Source organism: Melospiza georgiana, chromosome 21 (genome assembly GCF_028018845.1).
Source record: "Melospiza georgiana isolate bMelGeo1 chromosome 21, bMelGeo1.pri, whole genome shotgun sequence".
NCBI lineage: Eukaryota > Metazoa > Chordata > Aves > Passeriformes > Passerellidae > Melospiza > Melospiza georgiana.
The window spans coordinates 5,778,395-5,795,631 of record NC_080450.1 but is presented as its reverse complement, the minus strand read 5'-3'; the positions used below and the strand labels follow the sequence as shown (position 1 = coordinate 5,795,631).

Genomic DNA, 17,237 nt, shown 5'->3' with positions numbered 1-17,237 from the left:
TTCACATATCCTTGGTGTTTCTGGTGGGCAGCTCTCAGAGCACTGACTCTTTCTTCTTCACAAAGTGACCAAGTGACCCCAGTTCCCTTCTCACCACCACCCCACTCTTTTATAGCACTCCTCTTCTCATTGCTCACAGCTGTGGCCTGTTAAAGCCAGGCCTGCTCCTGATCTTTGATAATTGTCCCAGCTGCAGCTCCTTAGGGAAAAGATTGCTTTCTACCTATCTTTGTTTTCCTATATTCTATCGCCCTACACCTCTCCAAATGAGCTTCCAGCAGCAGCTCCCTGTGCCCTGCTTTGGGATGGATCCCAGGAGTGGCTCCAGCAGGGGCTGCTCCAACCCCTGTCCCCTCCCTGAACACTCTGTACCCCTGGAACTGAGCTCAGGGGCTGGGGAGCCCAGCCAAGCTGTGCTGCTTCTGCTGGAATCTCATTTACAGAGGGCCTGATATTCCCCTCCTAATTAATTTGTTCTGTTCGCCTGCGACCAAACTGGCTTTTGTTCTTCTCAAAAATTAGCTGCAATACCTGATGGAATTTAATTATATAGGCTAAGGAAGGTGATTAAGGGCATGGGGAGAGCTGATCACACCTCCCAGGCTTCAAGGGTATCAGCAAAAGGGAGGCAGAACCTGCAGGGAGAACATTGAGGAGGGACTGAAGGTTGAGATAAACATTCCCTGATACCAGAGAGCCTTTGCAGGGTCGGCTGTGCACCACTAAAGTGTCAGGGTCTTTGCTGCTCACAGTGACCCCAAGAAAGGTTGGAAAGTCTCTTTTCCCAGCCCAGCACTTGAAGAAGGAGTCAGGGCTCTTCATTTCTCGGTCTCAAGGTTGTTTATTGTTCCTTATCTATAAAATTCTTTCTCCTGCCCTGCCCAGGTCCATCCAGCAGGACAGTTCCAGGCACTCTGCCTGCCCACAGGGCAGTGTTATGTCTTTATACTAAAAACTACGTGTGCAATGTTTACAATTACTTTCCAATACCTACCACCTGTGTTAGACAGTGAGCTCCTACTCTAAACCAATCTGTAAGTGCCACCATCACAGCAGAAGATGGAGGCCAAGAAGAAGAAGAAGGAGAAAGGCAAGACACGCTCAGATCTCTCCAACATAAGAGGGATTCCAGAACTGGGGGATCTTGGGTCAGACTTTGACAGGAATTCTGTAAAATTGCACAGTTCCCTGCTAAACATGAGAAGGAATTGGGAATTGGGGGCTCTTGGAGTAAACTTTATAGGAATTGTGTAAAACTGCACAATTCCCTGCTAAACATGAGTGGGATCCAGGAATTGGAGGATCTTAGGGCAAACTTCACAGGGATTCTGAAAAACTGCACAATGCCCAGCTAAACATGAGAAGGATTCAGGAATGGGAATCTTAAAGCAAACTTTACAGAAATAGTGTAAAACTGCACAATGCCCAGCTAAACATGAGAAGGATTCAGGAATTGGGAGATCTTGGGGCAAACTTCACAGGAATTCTGTAAAACTGCACAAAATTTCCATACTAAACACGATGGGGATTCAGGAACTGGGGGCTCATGTGCCAAACTTTACAGGAAATGTGTAAAATTGCACAATTCCTTGCTAGATATGAGGGGGATGGAGGAATTGGGGGATCTTGGGCCAAACTTTGACAGGAATTGAGTAAAACTGCACGATTGCAGCAGTGTCTGTGCCTGTGCCTCAGCCTGAGCACTGGGAAATGGTGATAACACTGATTTTCCCAGCTGGGCCTTGGGAGCCTCCTCATGAATATTTATGAAGTGCTCTGTTTATAATTGTGAGTAAATAAATGGGTGTGTGGAATTCACAGTCCAAGGATGAGAGTTGCTCCGTTTCACACCCTCCAAGGAATCATTCATGGTTCCTGCTTTCCTCTGGAAGGAAAGGATTTCGGAAGAGCAACTCCAAAAGCTGCCATCCCAAAGGGAGCTGCAATCAGGAAAGAAAAGCCAGGACTTGAGGGGCAAATCCTGCTGAGGTCAGGAAAGGCAGGGAAAAGCTCTTGGCAGAACTTCTTGTGCCTGGGGATGGTGCCTGTTGGAGTTTATGAAGTGCTCAAGTGTCCAGATCCTTTCTTACATCATTTTGAGAGGGGGCATCACGCTCAGAGACTCAGAATCTTTTGGGATCTTACCCACTCATTCCCTGTGATACCTGTGAGGGGTTTTGGGGACCTGCTTGGAATGCTCCTGGTTGTTTTTGTGCCTCTCCTTCCCCTCTTTGTCCTGAGCAGCAGCTGTCCATGGCCTTGTCCTTTTGTCCCTGCTGTTCCCAGCTCAGCAGCCAGATAAAAGTTCCCATTCCCAATGAACCCATGGGGTGATGGCAAGGCAGCTGAAACAGGACTGAATTCTCTTCCAAGCCAGCCATTCCAGGATTCCATGACCCTTTCCTGGGTGCCTGTCCCATGGTGGCCAGAGCTGGCCATGCCCTGCAGCTCCTTCTGTCCCAGTTTGTGCCTCTGGTCACACCCAGCCAGCCCAGCAGTGACTGCTCCAGGCAACATCTGTCCCCCATGGTAAAAAAAAACAAAAAAACAAAAAAAACAAACAAAAAACCAAAAAACAAACAAAAAAAAAAAAAACCCAAACAAAACCAAAATGTGACATTCCCACAGGAAATCATAGAATTAGAGGATCATGGAATCATAGGGTCATAGAATCATGGACTTGTGGAATCATAGATTCATGGAATCATAGAAACATGGAATCATAGAAACCTGGAATCACAGAAACGCGGAATTGTAGAATTAAAGAATCATAGACTTACGGAATTGTAGAATCATAGAGTCATAGAATCATGGAATTGCAGAACCATAGAAATATGGAATCATAGATTCATGGAATCATAAAATCACAGAGTCATAGAATCATGGAGTGGCTTGGGTTGGGAGGGACTTTAAAGCCCATCCCATTCCACTCCTGGCATGGCAGGGACACATTCCACTGTCCCAGGGTGTCCCCAACCCTGTCAAACCTGGCCTTGGGCACTGCCAGGGATCCAGGGGCAACCACAGCTGCTCTGGGCACCCTGTGCCAGGGCCTGCCCACCCTGCCAGGGAGGAATTCCTTCCTAACTGGGTGTCCTGGCAGGGATGTGGCAGGTGTGAGCGTGGTCCCTGCCAGCCAGGCTGGGAGGTGCCACTGCCACCCTGAGCAGCTCCTTGCGCTCAGCCTCTTCCCTGGGAACAGGGCATGAATTGCTGCTCTAAATAAGAACTCATCACCTTTTAATTTCAGTTTTTAACCCCTGAAACTGCAGCTCTGTGGGAAGCCCTACCCAGCTGTGATGAGCAACACAAACTACACATGGAGCTGGGACATGACCTGCAGGGCATAGCTGCATCCAGCTGCCCCTCGGACTGGTGTTCACTGGACAGAGCTGTGTCCAGCTGCCCTGCAGGGCTGGTTTTTTGCTCCCCTCCCTGAGAAGAGCCTTCAGGGCAGCCACCAGGCCACCTTTCCTTTTGGACTATTTTCTGTTTGGCTGGATTGCTAATGCCAGAATAATTACTTAGGAAAATTCCTTAATCAAAATCCCATTTGTGGAGGTAATGAGCAAATAGGTCAAGGAGAGCAGCGTGCCTTAGGAGCAGAAGCTGCTTCCCTGAGCAGCTGCAGAGCTGGTGGCTACAGGGACCAGGGCTGTCTGCAGGGCAGGGGTGGCCTGTCCTGGGCAGGATTCACTGTGGGAATCCACAAAATCAGAGGGTTTTGGGAAAGCTGCAAAAGGCAGGGCTCAGAGACAGCAGAAGTGTGATTGGAGCTAAGCAGCAGCCATGAGATTGGTCAGCAGAAAAATTATTTAAACTGTAGAAAAGCAAGGACAAATAGAACAATGGTCTGTGTATTAACACTTGTCTAGAATAACTCCCTAAGCTACAGAAAAGTTTATCAGTGAGATATTGGAAAGTTCTAAGCTTAATAACAGAGCTCTGTGCATTGTGTTTTAAGGCTCACAAGCAGGTATTTTATTCGAAATAAACAAGCATTGTTTAACCAAAGGTACCTGTGCTTATGGTGGTTGGATGGAACTACTGCCAATGTGCTTTTGCTTTGTGTGATTGGTCAAAAAACTTTTAAAGTGAGTTGTAACATTAAGTTCTGTATCTGCTGCCTAAAATGTAAGCTACTAGCATCTTCCCATTGTCATAACCATGTAATGAGACCAATGCTGAAAAATAAAACAGCTCAAGGCACGTTCCACAGCAGCCTCGTCCCGTTTGTGGTCTGTAAATAACCCCCCTGGCCAGCATCAATTCACGTCCCTCAGAGGAGCTGTCCTGTGTCTCAGCATCCCTCAGGGATGCTCCCAGAAGGAGGCACCCTCTGAGTGCTGCTTCTGTGCCCAGAGTGGCTGCACAGCCCTCAGGGTGTGTGTGATGGTGTTCACAGGGGTCTGAGGATGAGGGAAGAGATGAGGATCTGACTCCATGTTTCAGAAGGCTTGATTTATTATTTTATTATATATATTATATTAAAACTATACTAAAAGAATAGAAGGAAAGGTTTCATCTCAGAAGGCTGGCTGAAGTAAGAATAGAAAGGAATGATAACAAAGGCAGCTTTGTCTGAGCCAGCTGACTGTGATTGGCCATTAATTAGAAACAACCCCGTGAGACCAATCCCAGATGCACCTGTTGCATTCCACAGCAGCAGATAATCAATGTTCACATTTTGTTCCTGAGCCCTCTCAGCTTCTCAGGAGGAAAAATCCTAAAGAAAGGATTTTCATGAAAAGATGTCTGTGACAGGTGTGAGCTGTGGCACAGCAGTGCCACCCGAGCCTGCCACAAGCAGGGTGGCTCTGGGGACCCCTGAGGGTGGCATGGGGGCACTGGGAGGGTCAGTGCTGTGCCCTGTGGCCGGGGGTGCCCTCAGGAGCAGGGCACAGGGGCTGTGGCTAGCTGCAGGTGCCCTGCAGAGCCCCGGTGGCAGAGGGCAGTGCAATTAGAGCTCATCAACAATTCAGGAGCCAGTGAAACATTCATGGCCTGGCAGCTGCTGCAAGGTGAATATTTCATCAGCTGCACCAAGGATCACTGTGACAATTATGTTGGAGTGATGTTCACAGGTGTCACCTGCCACTGAACACAGGCCTGGCAGCTCCTGTGCCACCAGAGAGGGTCCCCATGGAGTGACCAGGGCTGGCAGCTCCTCCAGGGTGACCTGCTGTCCCAGGGGGATGTCGTGAAGCTTGTATACCCATTTTTGTGTTCTGTTTATGCTGGATATTGTGTTCTGTGCCTTCAGGACTGGCAGTGCAGGTGGGACAGGACAGCTGCTGCAGCTGTGCCACACCTGGAGCCCTGCAGGGCCTCTGGGATGGGCACCAAGGAGGGGAAACACACAGAGAGCAGCCTCAGAGGGAGGGGACAGCTCTGGTTCTGTGCTGCGGGGCTGCCAGGGGGATACAGAGAGCATAGAGCTCCCCAGGGCTCTGGGGACAGGGGACTCTGCTCTGGGACAGCACCCAGGGCATGGCTGGGGCTGGGCATGGGGAGTTTGGGATGGATTTAGGGAAAGGCTCTTCCCCCAGAGGGTGCTGGAACTGCCCAGGCTCCCCAGGGAATGGGCACAGCTCATGGAATGCTACAATTCCATGATTCTACAATTCCATGATTCTATAATTCTATGATTCTACAAAGGCTGCCAGAGCTCCAGGAGCCTTTGGGGATGCCCAGGGTGGGATTGTTGGGGGTCTGGGCAGGGCCAGGGGTGGCACTGGGTGATCCCTGTGGCTCCAGCTCAGGAGATTCTCAGGTTCCATGCATTCCTGCAGTTGGCAGACACTGAAAGCCACGTTCTGGATATTCAGTATTTACCCCAGTGCTTTTGGGAGGGACCTCTCTGAGCCCTGGGGCAGTGCTGGGACTGGCAGGAGTGGAACATCTGTGAGGGGGTCTGTTAGAGAGCAGCTCTTATCCACAGAAGTGATTTACCACCAGAGATAGAGGTGCTGGCACAGCTGACAAAGCAGGGACAGATTTGGGGAGGGAGCTGCAAAAGGCCAGCCACATATTTCAGAGTTATTTTCCTGAGGAGGATTTGATGAGATGTGAACTTCATTATTTGCTAATGTTGCAGCACAGAGCCTTGTCCAAAGCCCAGGAGAGTCAGAAGGAATCTTTCCATTAACTTCGCTGATTGTGAGATTGTGACAGATGTGCTCCTTTTCCCTTCCTCCTCAAATATTTTAAATCAAACAGAACGAGCTGATGTGTCCTTTCCTGGAGGAGGGCATTGCTCCCTCTCAGGGCTGCTCCAATAAACAACCCTGGGGAGCCTTTCAGGTCAGAGGGGCTGAGGGTGTCAAAGCTTCAGGGAAGGGGAAGTGAGGCAAGAACCACGCAATTCCCAATTAAAACATTTTGACCCCCACCAAAGGAAATTATTGGCATCTGACTCCATTGATTCAGAATGCTGAACAACTGCTTTATTAAACTATATTCCATTATACTGTACTATATTAAAGATACTGTAGTACTATTAAAGAAAACTAAAGAAAAAACCCGTGACTGCCTGAGACAGCCAGGACACAGCTTTGAGTGATTGGCCAGGGAATCAAAGCAATCCTCAGCAGAACCCAACTGACCAAATCACTTCAGGTGGACAATCTCCATAACATGTTCCACATGTGCACAAACAACAGGGGCAGTGAATAAGGAATTGTTTCCTCTTCTTCTCTCTGTGCTTCTCCAGGAGAAAAACCCTGTGAGGGAATTATCTCTCTCTCTGTTCAGAGAATGTGAATGCCACGGGCACCCTCTGCAAGCTGAGCTGGTTCTCCATGGCAAGAGTCCCTCAGATCCAGTGGCCACTGCTCTGCTGAGGGCTGTGGCACCTGAAGTAAAACACTGTGACCTCCACCACAGGTAAAGGTTGGCACCTGATTCCATTGACTCAGAATGCTGAACAATTGCATTATGAAACTATATTATATTATACTGTACTAGATTAAAGAATACTATACTACTGTTAAAGAATTCTTAAGAAAAACTTGTGTCTGAGACAGCCAGGACACAGCTTTGAGTGTTTGGCCAGGGAATCAAAGCAATCCTCAGCAGAACCCAACTGACCAAATCACTTCAGGTGGACAACCTCCATAACACGTTCCACATGTGCACAAACAACAGGGGCAGTGAATAAGGAATTGTTTTCTCTTCTTCTCTCTGTGCTTCTCCAGGAGAAAAACCCTGTGAGGGAATTATCTCTCTCTCTGTTCAGAGAATGTGAATGCCACGGGCACCCTCTGCAAGCTGAGCAGGTTCTCCATGGCAAGAGTCCCTCAGATCCAGTGGCCACTGCTCTGCTGAGGGCTGTGGCATCTGAAGTAAAACACTGTGACCCCCACCACAGGTAAAGGTTGGCATCTGATTCCATTGACTCAGAATGCTGAACTATATATTAAACTATATTATATTATACTTACTAGATTAAAGAATGCTATACTACTGTTAAAGAATTCTTAAGGAAAAACTTGTGTCTGAGACAGCCAGGACACAGCTTTGAGTGATTGGCCAAAGAATCCTCAGCAGAATCCAACTGACCAAATCACTTCAGGTGGACAATCTCCATAAGACATTCCACACGTGCAAAAACAGCAGGAGCAGTGAATACAGATAAGAATTGTTTTCTTCTCTCTGTCCTTCTCCAGGAAAAAAAAAAAAAACTGTGAAAGAATTATGTCAGTCTGTTCAGAGAATGTGAATGTCACAGTCACCCTCTGAAAGCTGAGCTGGTTCTCCATGCCAAGGGTCCCTCAGACCCCATGGCCTCTGCTCTGGTGGGGCTGTGGCCCCTGTGCCCCTCTGCAGTTCACTGCTCCAGGTGACAATGCCAAGGGTAAAGCAGCCAGCCTTTGTTCCAGTACATTTTTTGTGCAGTTTTAAGTGAAACTAACCCAGCTGGGAACTAAAGGAAGCTGATAGTGATGGAGGCAGAGCATAGATTGAGTTGCAATATCTAGGCAGGGGTCCAGCAAGAGGGGAGGGGAGTTTACTGATTCTGGCACGCTCTAATGGAGCTCTGCTTCCAGCTCCTCACCTCTGTTTACACTTCCATGGAGTGTGATAGGATCAGCAATCAGGAGCCAGGAGAGGCCCAGCACACACAATGTGCTCATAAAGATTTCATTCTTCACCGTGTCAAAAAGCAACTTTCTGGAGGCCGATTTAATTGTTGTCAATACCAGTTGCAAATTGGCCTTAACATTTTAAATTGATGTTTTCTGTAAACTGCCCTGATTAATGGAAGGAAAAGATTGTGTTTCTGCCTTTCTCCTGAAGATCTAATGGAGGTAACAAACAATAATTGATCTGGCAGGACACGGAGAGGCAAACAGGGAGACTCAGACCTGCTACAGAAATGATTTTACCTGTCCACAGCTACAGAATGGCACAGCTCTTAGACAGTGGGCTTGCTTGGCTTTGCTCCTGAGGAAAGCAGCTTTAACTAAAGTTCCTTAACTGCAGACAGAGGAGTTTGGCTTTGGGGGAAGGTATTGAGAACATGGAGGGAATCTGGATCCCCTGGGCTTTGGGGGAAAGGCATTGATAAACCAGAATGAACCTGGATCCCCTGGGTTTTTGGAAAGGCATTGATCACCTGGAATGAACCTGGATCCCCTAGGCTTTGGGGGAAGGCATTGAAAACCTGGAATTAATCTGGATCTCCTGGGATTTAGGGGAAGGTTCTGACAACCTGGAATGAACCTGGATCCTCAGGGCTTTAGGAGAAGGCACTGATGAACCAGAGGGAATTCAGCTTTCCCTTGGGCTTTAGGAAAGGCATTGAACACCTGGAATGATCCTGGATCCCCTGGACTTTGGAATAAGTCATTGATAACCTGGAGGGAACATGGATCCACTGGGTTTAAAAAAAATTAAATAAAGCTGTTGCCATAGTAACCCCCAGTTTCCAGATATCACCTGGCTGATAAGCACCATGCTGGCCTCATGGCTCTGGGCCCGCTCTGGGCCCAAGGAAGGCTAAATCAACCCAAACTCTTGGAGCAGGCACCTGGTGCTTGTCCCAAGGCTCTGGATGCTGCTGCTGTGGGTGGTGTCATTTTCCTCTCTGTGTGTGCACACTCACACCCTCCACCTCCTCCTCTGTTTCCCCCCAACAGCCAGACTTTCTGAGTTATCCCTTCAATCTTTTTTTTTCACATTTGTCACTTGTTAGCTGCTTTAGCACATGAGCCCCTGCCATCACTCACGGGGGATATTTGGGGGTGAGACACCAGAAATTGCTGCAAATGTTGCTGCTTTCCAGCCCCCACCAAGCTCACAGCAGATAAATCTGCACTGGGGATGTTCTGGTGTCTCCTGTGCCTCGTTAGTGGGGCAGAGCTTTCCCAGAGGTTCTTTTACACAGATTACCCTGAAACCTTTCCCCAGCTCGGGGGAAGAGCAGGACAAGCCAATATCCCAATATCCAGAGGCAGCAGCTGGTGGGGCTGAGGGAGGCTCTGGGAGCCCAGGCTGTGTCCCTGGGCAGCCAAACCTCCCCAGGTGAACATCCCCAGCCCCAGCAGCCCTGCAAGGAGGAGGCTGGGGGTCCAAAGCAGCAAGGCTAACAAAAGACAAGCAAATAAATAGCTGTGGCAGTTACAGAGATAAATCTGGAGCCCGGGTAGATGAGGTGTTGGCACTCCAGCTCCTTCTCCTGCTTTTCCAATCCCTTCTTCTGAGTTCCTGGGGTCTAGAGCTGCTTGGGGCAACAGTCCCAAATTCCAGGCACAGCAGCCCCAGATTCCCAGGGACAAAGAGCCCCAAATTCCAGGGACAGCAGCCCCAGATTCCAGGGACAAACAGCCCCAAATTCCAGGGACAAACAGCCCCAAATTCCAGGGACAGCAGCCCCAGATTCCAGGGACAAACAGCCCCAGATTCCAGGGACAAACAGCCCCAAATTCCAGGGACAGCAGCCCCAGATTCCAAGGGTCAGCAGCCCCAAATCCCAGGGACAGCAGCCCCAGATTCCAAGGGTCAGCAGCCCCAAATCCCAGGGACAGCAGCCCCAGATTCCAAGGGACAAACAGCCCCACATTACCAGGGAGACTGGAAGCTCTGCCTGAGGACACAGGACTGGAGGAGCATCTCTGTGCAGCCATGGCCCAAGTGAGGATCCTAAATCCCTCACCCCACAGAGCAGAGCAGTGGTGTCCAAGGTGAGGATCCTGAATCCCGCAGAGCAGTTTTGCACTCTCAGCTCCCCCATCCAGCTGGGATCCTCCCCTTGGCAATGACATTCCAGGACGCCCAGTAACTCTTCCCCTGGAAACGTTCAGAGAAGGAAGCTCTGACATTTTGGGGCGGCTCGGAGCAGGCATTATTAACCCTTTGGGGTTCCTGGGAGGGAGCCCTGTGCTCCCCACGGCAGGGATGTGCTGGCAGGAGCACAGATGGAGCAGCTCTGCCTCGCCCCAGCTCCTACAAACCCACGGAGATAGCAAAACCCCATTCCTGGAACACTCGGGGCGCTTTCCAGGTGCTCTCCCTCATTCCTCACCCACCTGCACCTTGAGCAGTTTCTCAGAGCCAAGCACAAGAGCTGGAAAGGGCCGGGGATCGTTTTCCACCTGCTTTGTATTGCCCTGAGCTGCTGTGAACGACAGCACAAGCTGCGAGCAGCAGGGGCTGCGAGCCTTCATCACATTGCACACGCTGATCCTCGGCAAATGAATGCCAGCAGCGCTGGGGATTTGGGGAGAAGCTGGCTAATGCTGGCAGGGAGGGAAGGAGGAGAACTGGAGCAGAGCCCAGCTGGTCTGGGGAGAGGGGGAAAGGGAAGGAGGGATGAGGGGAAGGCACTGAAAATGTGGGGGGAACGTGGGTCACCTGGGCTTTGGGAAAGGCAGTGAGAACCTGGGGGGAACCTGGATGCCCTGGGGTTTAGGGGAAGGTTCTGATAACCTGGAATAAGCCTGGATCACCAGGGCTTTGGGAAAGGCAATGAGAACCTGGAATGAACCTGAATACCCTCGGCTTTGAGGGAAGGCACTGAAAACCTGCGGGGAACCGGGGTCACCTGGGCTTAGAGGGAAGGTTCTGATAACCTGGATCCCCTGGGCTTTGGGGCAAGGCACAGAAAACCTGGAGGGAATCTGGAATTTCCTGGGCTTTGGGGAAAGGCATTGAAAACCTGGGGGGAATTTGGACCTCCTGGGATTTGGGGAAGGTTCTGATAACCTGGATCCCCTTGGGCTTTGGGGGAAGGCACTGATAAACCAGAATGAACCAGGATCCCCTGGGGTTTTAGGAAAGGCACTGATAAAGCAGAGGAAACCTGGATTCCCTGGCCTCTGAGGGAAGGCATTGATAACCTAGAATGAACCTGAATGCCCAGGGCTTTGGGGGAAGGTTCTGATAAACCAGAGAGAATCTGGATTTCCTGGGCTTTGGGAGAAGGTTCTGATAACCTGGATCCCCCGGGCTTTAGAAAGGCACTGATAACCCAGAATGAATCTGGATGACCTGAGCTTTGGGGGGTTGGCTTTGCTAAACCAGAGGGGACCCAGATCCCCTGGGCTTTAGGGGAAGGCAGTGAGAACCCAGAGTGAACCTGGATCCCCTGGGCTTTGGGGGAAGGTTCTGATAACCTGGATCCCCTGGGGTTTTGAGGGAAGGTTCTGATAAATCAGAGGGAACTCGGATCCCCTGGGCTTTAGGGAAAGGCACCAATAACTTGGATCCCCTGGGTCTTGGGGGAAGGTTCTGATAACCTGGATCCCCTGTGCTTTAGGAAAAGCATTGATAATCTGGACTGAGTCTGGGCTTTAGGGGAAGGCACTGATAAACCAGAATGAACCTGGATCCCCTGTGCTTTAGGAAAGGGCAGCGCCCTGCTGAGCCCATGGGGAGCAGGGCCAGGGGCACAGAGCCCCTTTCCCACGTGCTGCCCAGGCTGGCAGTGCTCCCCACGCTGCCCTGGGCTCGGCTGGAGATGTTTGCCACGATTCCCATGAGGATTTAAGGCCTGCCCTGCGTTTGTTCGCATTCAGAAGGAGCTCAGAATGTGCCGCTGGGTGCGAGGCACTGCTGAAAGCAGCACTTTGAATGCATCCATCTCTGGAACATCCTGACTCAAGCTGCTCATTAAAAGCCTTCTCCAGATAGGTCAGGCTAATCAGAGCCCTGGCCTGGGCTGTTTGCTGCATTCCAAGTGGGGATCCTGGCCACCAGCTCTTCTCCACACCTGCAGGTCCCAGCACAGGTGAGGAGCAGAATTTAACCCTGGGGAAGGTGTCCTGTGCTCAACACTCCCCTGGCACCTCTGGGCATGGATCCACACCAGAACATCCCCTTGGAGAGGCAATGGGATATTCTGAGCATGAAGAGGCCAACAGAATATACAGAATCTAAATCTAGGCCAGAGTCTTGAGGTGGCATTTGAGGGTCCTCAGGATGAGGGAAGAGATGAGAATTTGACTCCATGTTCTCAGAAGGCTGATTATTATATTATATTACATTATATTATATGTATTATATTACATTATACTATATGTATTATATGTATTATATTATATGTATTATATTTATTATGTTCTAAAACTACACTAAAGGATAGAAGAAAGGATACATGAGAAGGCTGGAACAGAATGAATAATAAAACCCCGTGACTGATCAGAGTCCTGACACGGCTGGACTGGGATTGGTCATTAATTAAAAACAATTCACATGGAACCAATCAAAGATGCAGCTGTTGGTGAGCAACCTCCAGACCACATTCCACAGCCATCAGATAATCATTGTTACATTTCTTTTCTCAGGAGAAAAATCCTGGTGAAGGCACTTTCATAAAATACGTCCATGACGCCAAACTGTGCCACAGACAGCCTGAACCCCAATCACCCCAAACTCTGTGCCCACAGGGACAGCCCAGGTGCCCAGAGCAGCCCTGGCAGTGCCCAGGGCCAGGCTGGACAGGGCTGGGAGCACCTGGGACAGTGGCAGATGTCCCTGCCATGACAGGGGTGGGACAGGAGCTTTGTCAGATCCCTCCCAGCCCAAACCAGCCCGGAATTCCTTTGGAGCAGCAGTGAGAAGCGCACTCTCCTCTCCCGTGTCCCCAGCAGGACCTGCCCAGGCTGCTCTGCACCTCAGGGACAGCCACCTCCATTTGTCACTGTCACCCACAGCCGTCCTGCCCGCTGACACCCAGCCAGCCTCACAGGAAATGAAGCCAAGGTTTATTTAGCAGCACTTAGGGGCACCCTTCCAATTATAAGTTTGGGAACAAAAGTTCCAAGTCAAACAAGCACCAAACTCAATCAGGCCCTGTGCAACGAGGACAATCCTGTCTGGCTGCCTCCCCTCTCCTGCTCCTCAGCGAGCCACGGCCACCAGACCTGCTGCTTTCCAACCCCTACAGCTGTGGGCTCCTGCAGCCAATTTGCAGCCCCAGTGAGCAGTGCCTTGCCTGGATCCTGCTATTCCATATTGCTGCCTCTTTTTCCTCCAGCTCTCCCTATTTCCTTTTTTTTATTTTCTTTTTTTTAATTTTATTTTCTTCCCCTTGTCCCCAAAAACCAAGCATTGCTGATTTTCTTCTCCACACCAGGGCTGGCCAGCTTCATTCTATTTAAGCTGAGACACATCCTTGTTTCCCATACTTGTTTTCTTCTTTCTCCTCCAGCTCTTCCTATTTCCCTCCTTTTTTAAATTTTTTTTTCATTTTCTTTTTCATTTTCTTCCCTTTGTCCCCCAAGAACAAGCATTGCTCATTTTCTACTCCACACCAGGGCTGACCAGCTTTGTTCCATTTAAGATAGAACAGATCCTTGTTTCCCATACTTGTTTTCCTCTTTTTCCTCCAGCTCTCCCTATTTCCTTTTTTTTTAATCTTTTTAATTTTCTTTTTCATTTTCTTCCCCTTGTCCCCAAAAAAACAAGTATAGCTGGTGCCTCCAGCTGCCGGGCAAGAATTCCTGCTGCCCCTTCCTTCTGGTTCTGTGTGCCCTGAGTGGGCAGCAGGAGCCAGGCAAGAGACACAGAGGCTGCAGAAGGCGCTAATGGCAGAAAATCCCAGCATTATTCCAGAAGGTGTCAATGGCACAGAACCCCAGCATTATTCCAGAAGGTGTTAATGACACAGAATCCCAACATTATTCCAGGTGTCAATGGCACAGAATCCCAGCATTATTACAGAAGGGGCTAATGACACAATCCCAGGGCTATTCCAGAATGTGTCAGTGACACAGAATCCCAGCATTATCCCAGAATGTGCTATAATGGCATGAAATCCCAGCATTATTCCAGAAGGTGCCAATGGCACAGAACCCCAGCATTATCCCAGAATGTGATAATGTGCATTATTGAGGCTGGAAAAGGCTTCCAGGAGGACTGAGTCCAGCCTGATCCCCACCTTGTCCCCAGCCCAGAGCTCTCAGTGCCATCTCCAGGAATTCCTTGGCACCTCCAGGGATGGGCACTGCAACCCTCCCTGGGCATTTCCAATCCCTGAGCCCCCTTTCCATGGGGAAATTCCTGCTGTGCCCACCCTGAGCTCCTCTGAGGCCGTTCCCTCTGCTCCTGTCCCTGTTCCCTGGAGCAGAGCCCAACCTGGGGCTGTCCACTCCTGGCAGGAGCTGTGCAGAGCCACAATTCCCCCCTGATCCCCCTTTTCTCCAGGCTGAGCCCCTTCCCAGCTCCCTCAGCCCTCATTCTCTCTACCCCTGTCACCCTGAAGTGATGTCCCAGCTGATGGTGCCTGTCCCTGCTCACTGGCCACAATCCCTCACTCCTCGTGTTTCAGGAGCACAAATCCTCTCCAGAGGCAGCTCCAAGCCTCAGATAAGCAGAAGAAATTCCCTCTTCCACACAATTCACCTCAAGGCTGTTCTCCAGCCCAGGGTTTTATCTCACAGATCCAAATTGACACACAAAAATCACAGGGCTCCCTGCTTTGGGGGGTGAGCACGGGAAAGCTAAGGAATCTGCTCAGCTCTCAGGGAAAGGGGAGAGCAGGGACAGTGTCACCTTCAGGGGATGCTGCCACCTGTCCCCACAGGGGGAGGACATTGCACCAAACCCCTTCAAACAGGCACAAAGCAGCCAAGGAGCCTTCCCCTCCCAGCTGAGCCACTGGGGAAATCAGGCAAAAATAATCCCTTTTTTTTCTTTTTATGAAAAGAAGCTGAAAACGACAACAGATGTGTTTTGTGACTAACACAAGTCCCAAAGCAGAAGAGGGAAAAATCATTCCAGAGGTGCTGTGTAACAACTCCTTCCTGTCCATTTAGGCAATTTATAGTGAAACCAGAGAGCTTTGAGTAGACAAATCCATTCCCTTCATAGTTTATATCCCATAATAGTTTCTTCCTCTCATAAATTTCACTTACATATGAGAAATCACACCAAATTCTCCAAAAACCCTGTGAATTTCACTGGTGGGGAGAGGAGAGGAGAGGAGAGGAGAGGAGAGGAGAGGAGAGGAGAGGAGAGGAGAGGAGAGGAGAGGAGAGGGAAGGCTAATTTATTATTTTATGATTATATTATATTATATTATATTATATTATATTATATTATATTATATTATATTATATTATTAATTATGCTATACTAAAACTATACTAAAGAATAGAGAAAGGATCTTACAGAAGGTTTAACAAGATACTAATGAAAAACTTGTGACTCTCCAGAGCCTCAACACAGCTGGCTGTGATTGGTCATTAAGCAAAAAACAATTCACATAAAACCAATCAAACAATGATCAGTTGGATAAGCAACCTCCAAACCACATTCCAAAGCAGCAAACATAGGAGAAGCAAAGGAGATAATATTGTTTTCCTGGCTCCTGGCATGGCCCCCAGTGTGGTATTTGCTGGGTCCCCAGGACTAAGGAGGAATTGAGAATTTGACTTTGTGTTCTTGGAATATTATATTATATTATATTATATTATATTATATTATATTATATTATATTATATTATATTATATTATATTATATTATATTATATTATATTATCTATACTAATGAACAGAGAAAGGATCTTACAGAAGGCTTAACAAGATAATAATGAAAAAACCTGTGACTCTCCAGAGCCTCAACACAGCTGGACGTGATTGGTCATTAAGCGAAAACAATTCACATGTTGGATAAACAATCTCCAAACCACATTTCAATGTAGCAAATCACAGGAAAAGCAATCAGATAATTATTGTTTTTGTTTCTCTCTGAGGTTTCTCAGCTTCCCAGGAGGAAACTCCTGGGCAAAGGGATTTTTCAGGAAATGTGACAGAGGCAGCAGCACTTACCTGGGTTGCTCTTGGAGGTGCGTACTGGTGTGTACTGGTTTTTGGAGGAGGTCCTGACTGGGGTGTTCTCTTTGGGGGAGGTATCTATGGCCGAGATTGTCTCTCTTTCACAGTGTCCGATTGGGATTGGTCCCTGCTGCCTTAGGATGTCGGCCAGAGCCCTGGGGAGACAGGAAAAAAAAAGGGAAAAAATGAAAAAAATGTATTTTAACCCAGCCAAAAATTCAGTATTTCAGAATAGACTAGAATAGAATTCAGTGTTTGTACTTGTGAACCCAAAGCAGCTGGGTTCATACCATAAACAGAGGAAAAAGTGCAACAATAGCAGTAATAATAAAATATAAAAATATGACCTAAAAGCTCTGTTTCTTTCTGTGTATCTGCTGCAAGGACTTCCAGGCTTGCCTGGCCATTGTTTGGTATCTCATCTGCTCTCTCTAATTCACTCCAGCCCTGGGTTATGGTGCCTCTCCATCATCACAAACTGCTCCTGGCACACAGAGCCTCCATCAGGAGCCCTGCTGGCCCCAGCCCTGGCACCTCCTCAAAGTGACACCAAAACCCCCCTGCCCGAGCCAAACTCCCTCAAAACTGACCGAGATCAGGATCCCCACCCCCTGAAATCCCTGCTCAAACAAAGCCCAAATCCCAGCAGCGCTGGCAGTGGTTTTTAAAGGAGAACCACGAGGCAGAAAAATGGATTAACCAACTTGCAGGGCTTGATGTCAGCACAGCTCTGAGCCTACCTTGGGCTCTGTGCTCAGCAGGGATTGCTTGCATGGCTGAGCTCTCCCTGCCATTCCCAGGGAAAAGCAGTGGCACCCAGTTCACTGCAGCCAATGGCTTCCCCTTGGATGCTCCAAGGTTTTATTATATTATTATATGATATATTATGATATATTATTTATTTATATATACATATATATAAAATATAATACATAATATATATTTTATTATATATTATA

At 48.8% G+C, this 17,237-nt stretch overlaps 1 protein-coding gene across 1 annotated transcript in view; it reads right to left on the bottom strand.

Annotated features, from left to right (window-relative positions):
* SHISA6 (shisa family member 6) overlaps nt 1-17,237 on the bottom strand; it is a 150,451-nt gene that overhangs the window by 121,909 nt on the left and 11,305 nt on the right. Inside the window, exon 2 of the mRNA XM_058038937.1 lies at nt 16,273-16,433. Within this exon, the coding sequence (XP_057894920.1) occupies nt 16,273-16,433 (161 nt within the window). The remainder of the gene's footprint in view (nt 1-16,272; nt 16,434-17,237) is intronic.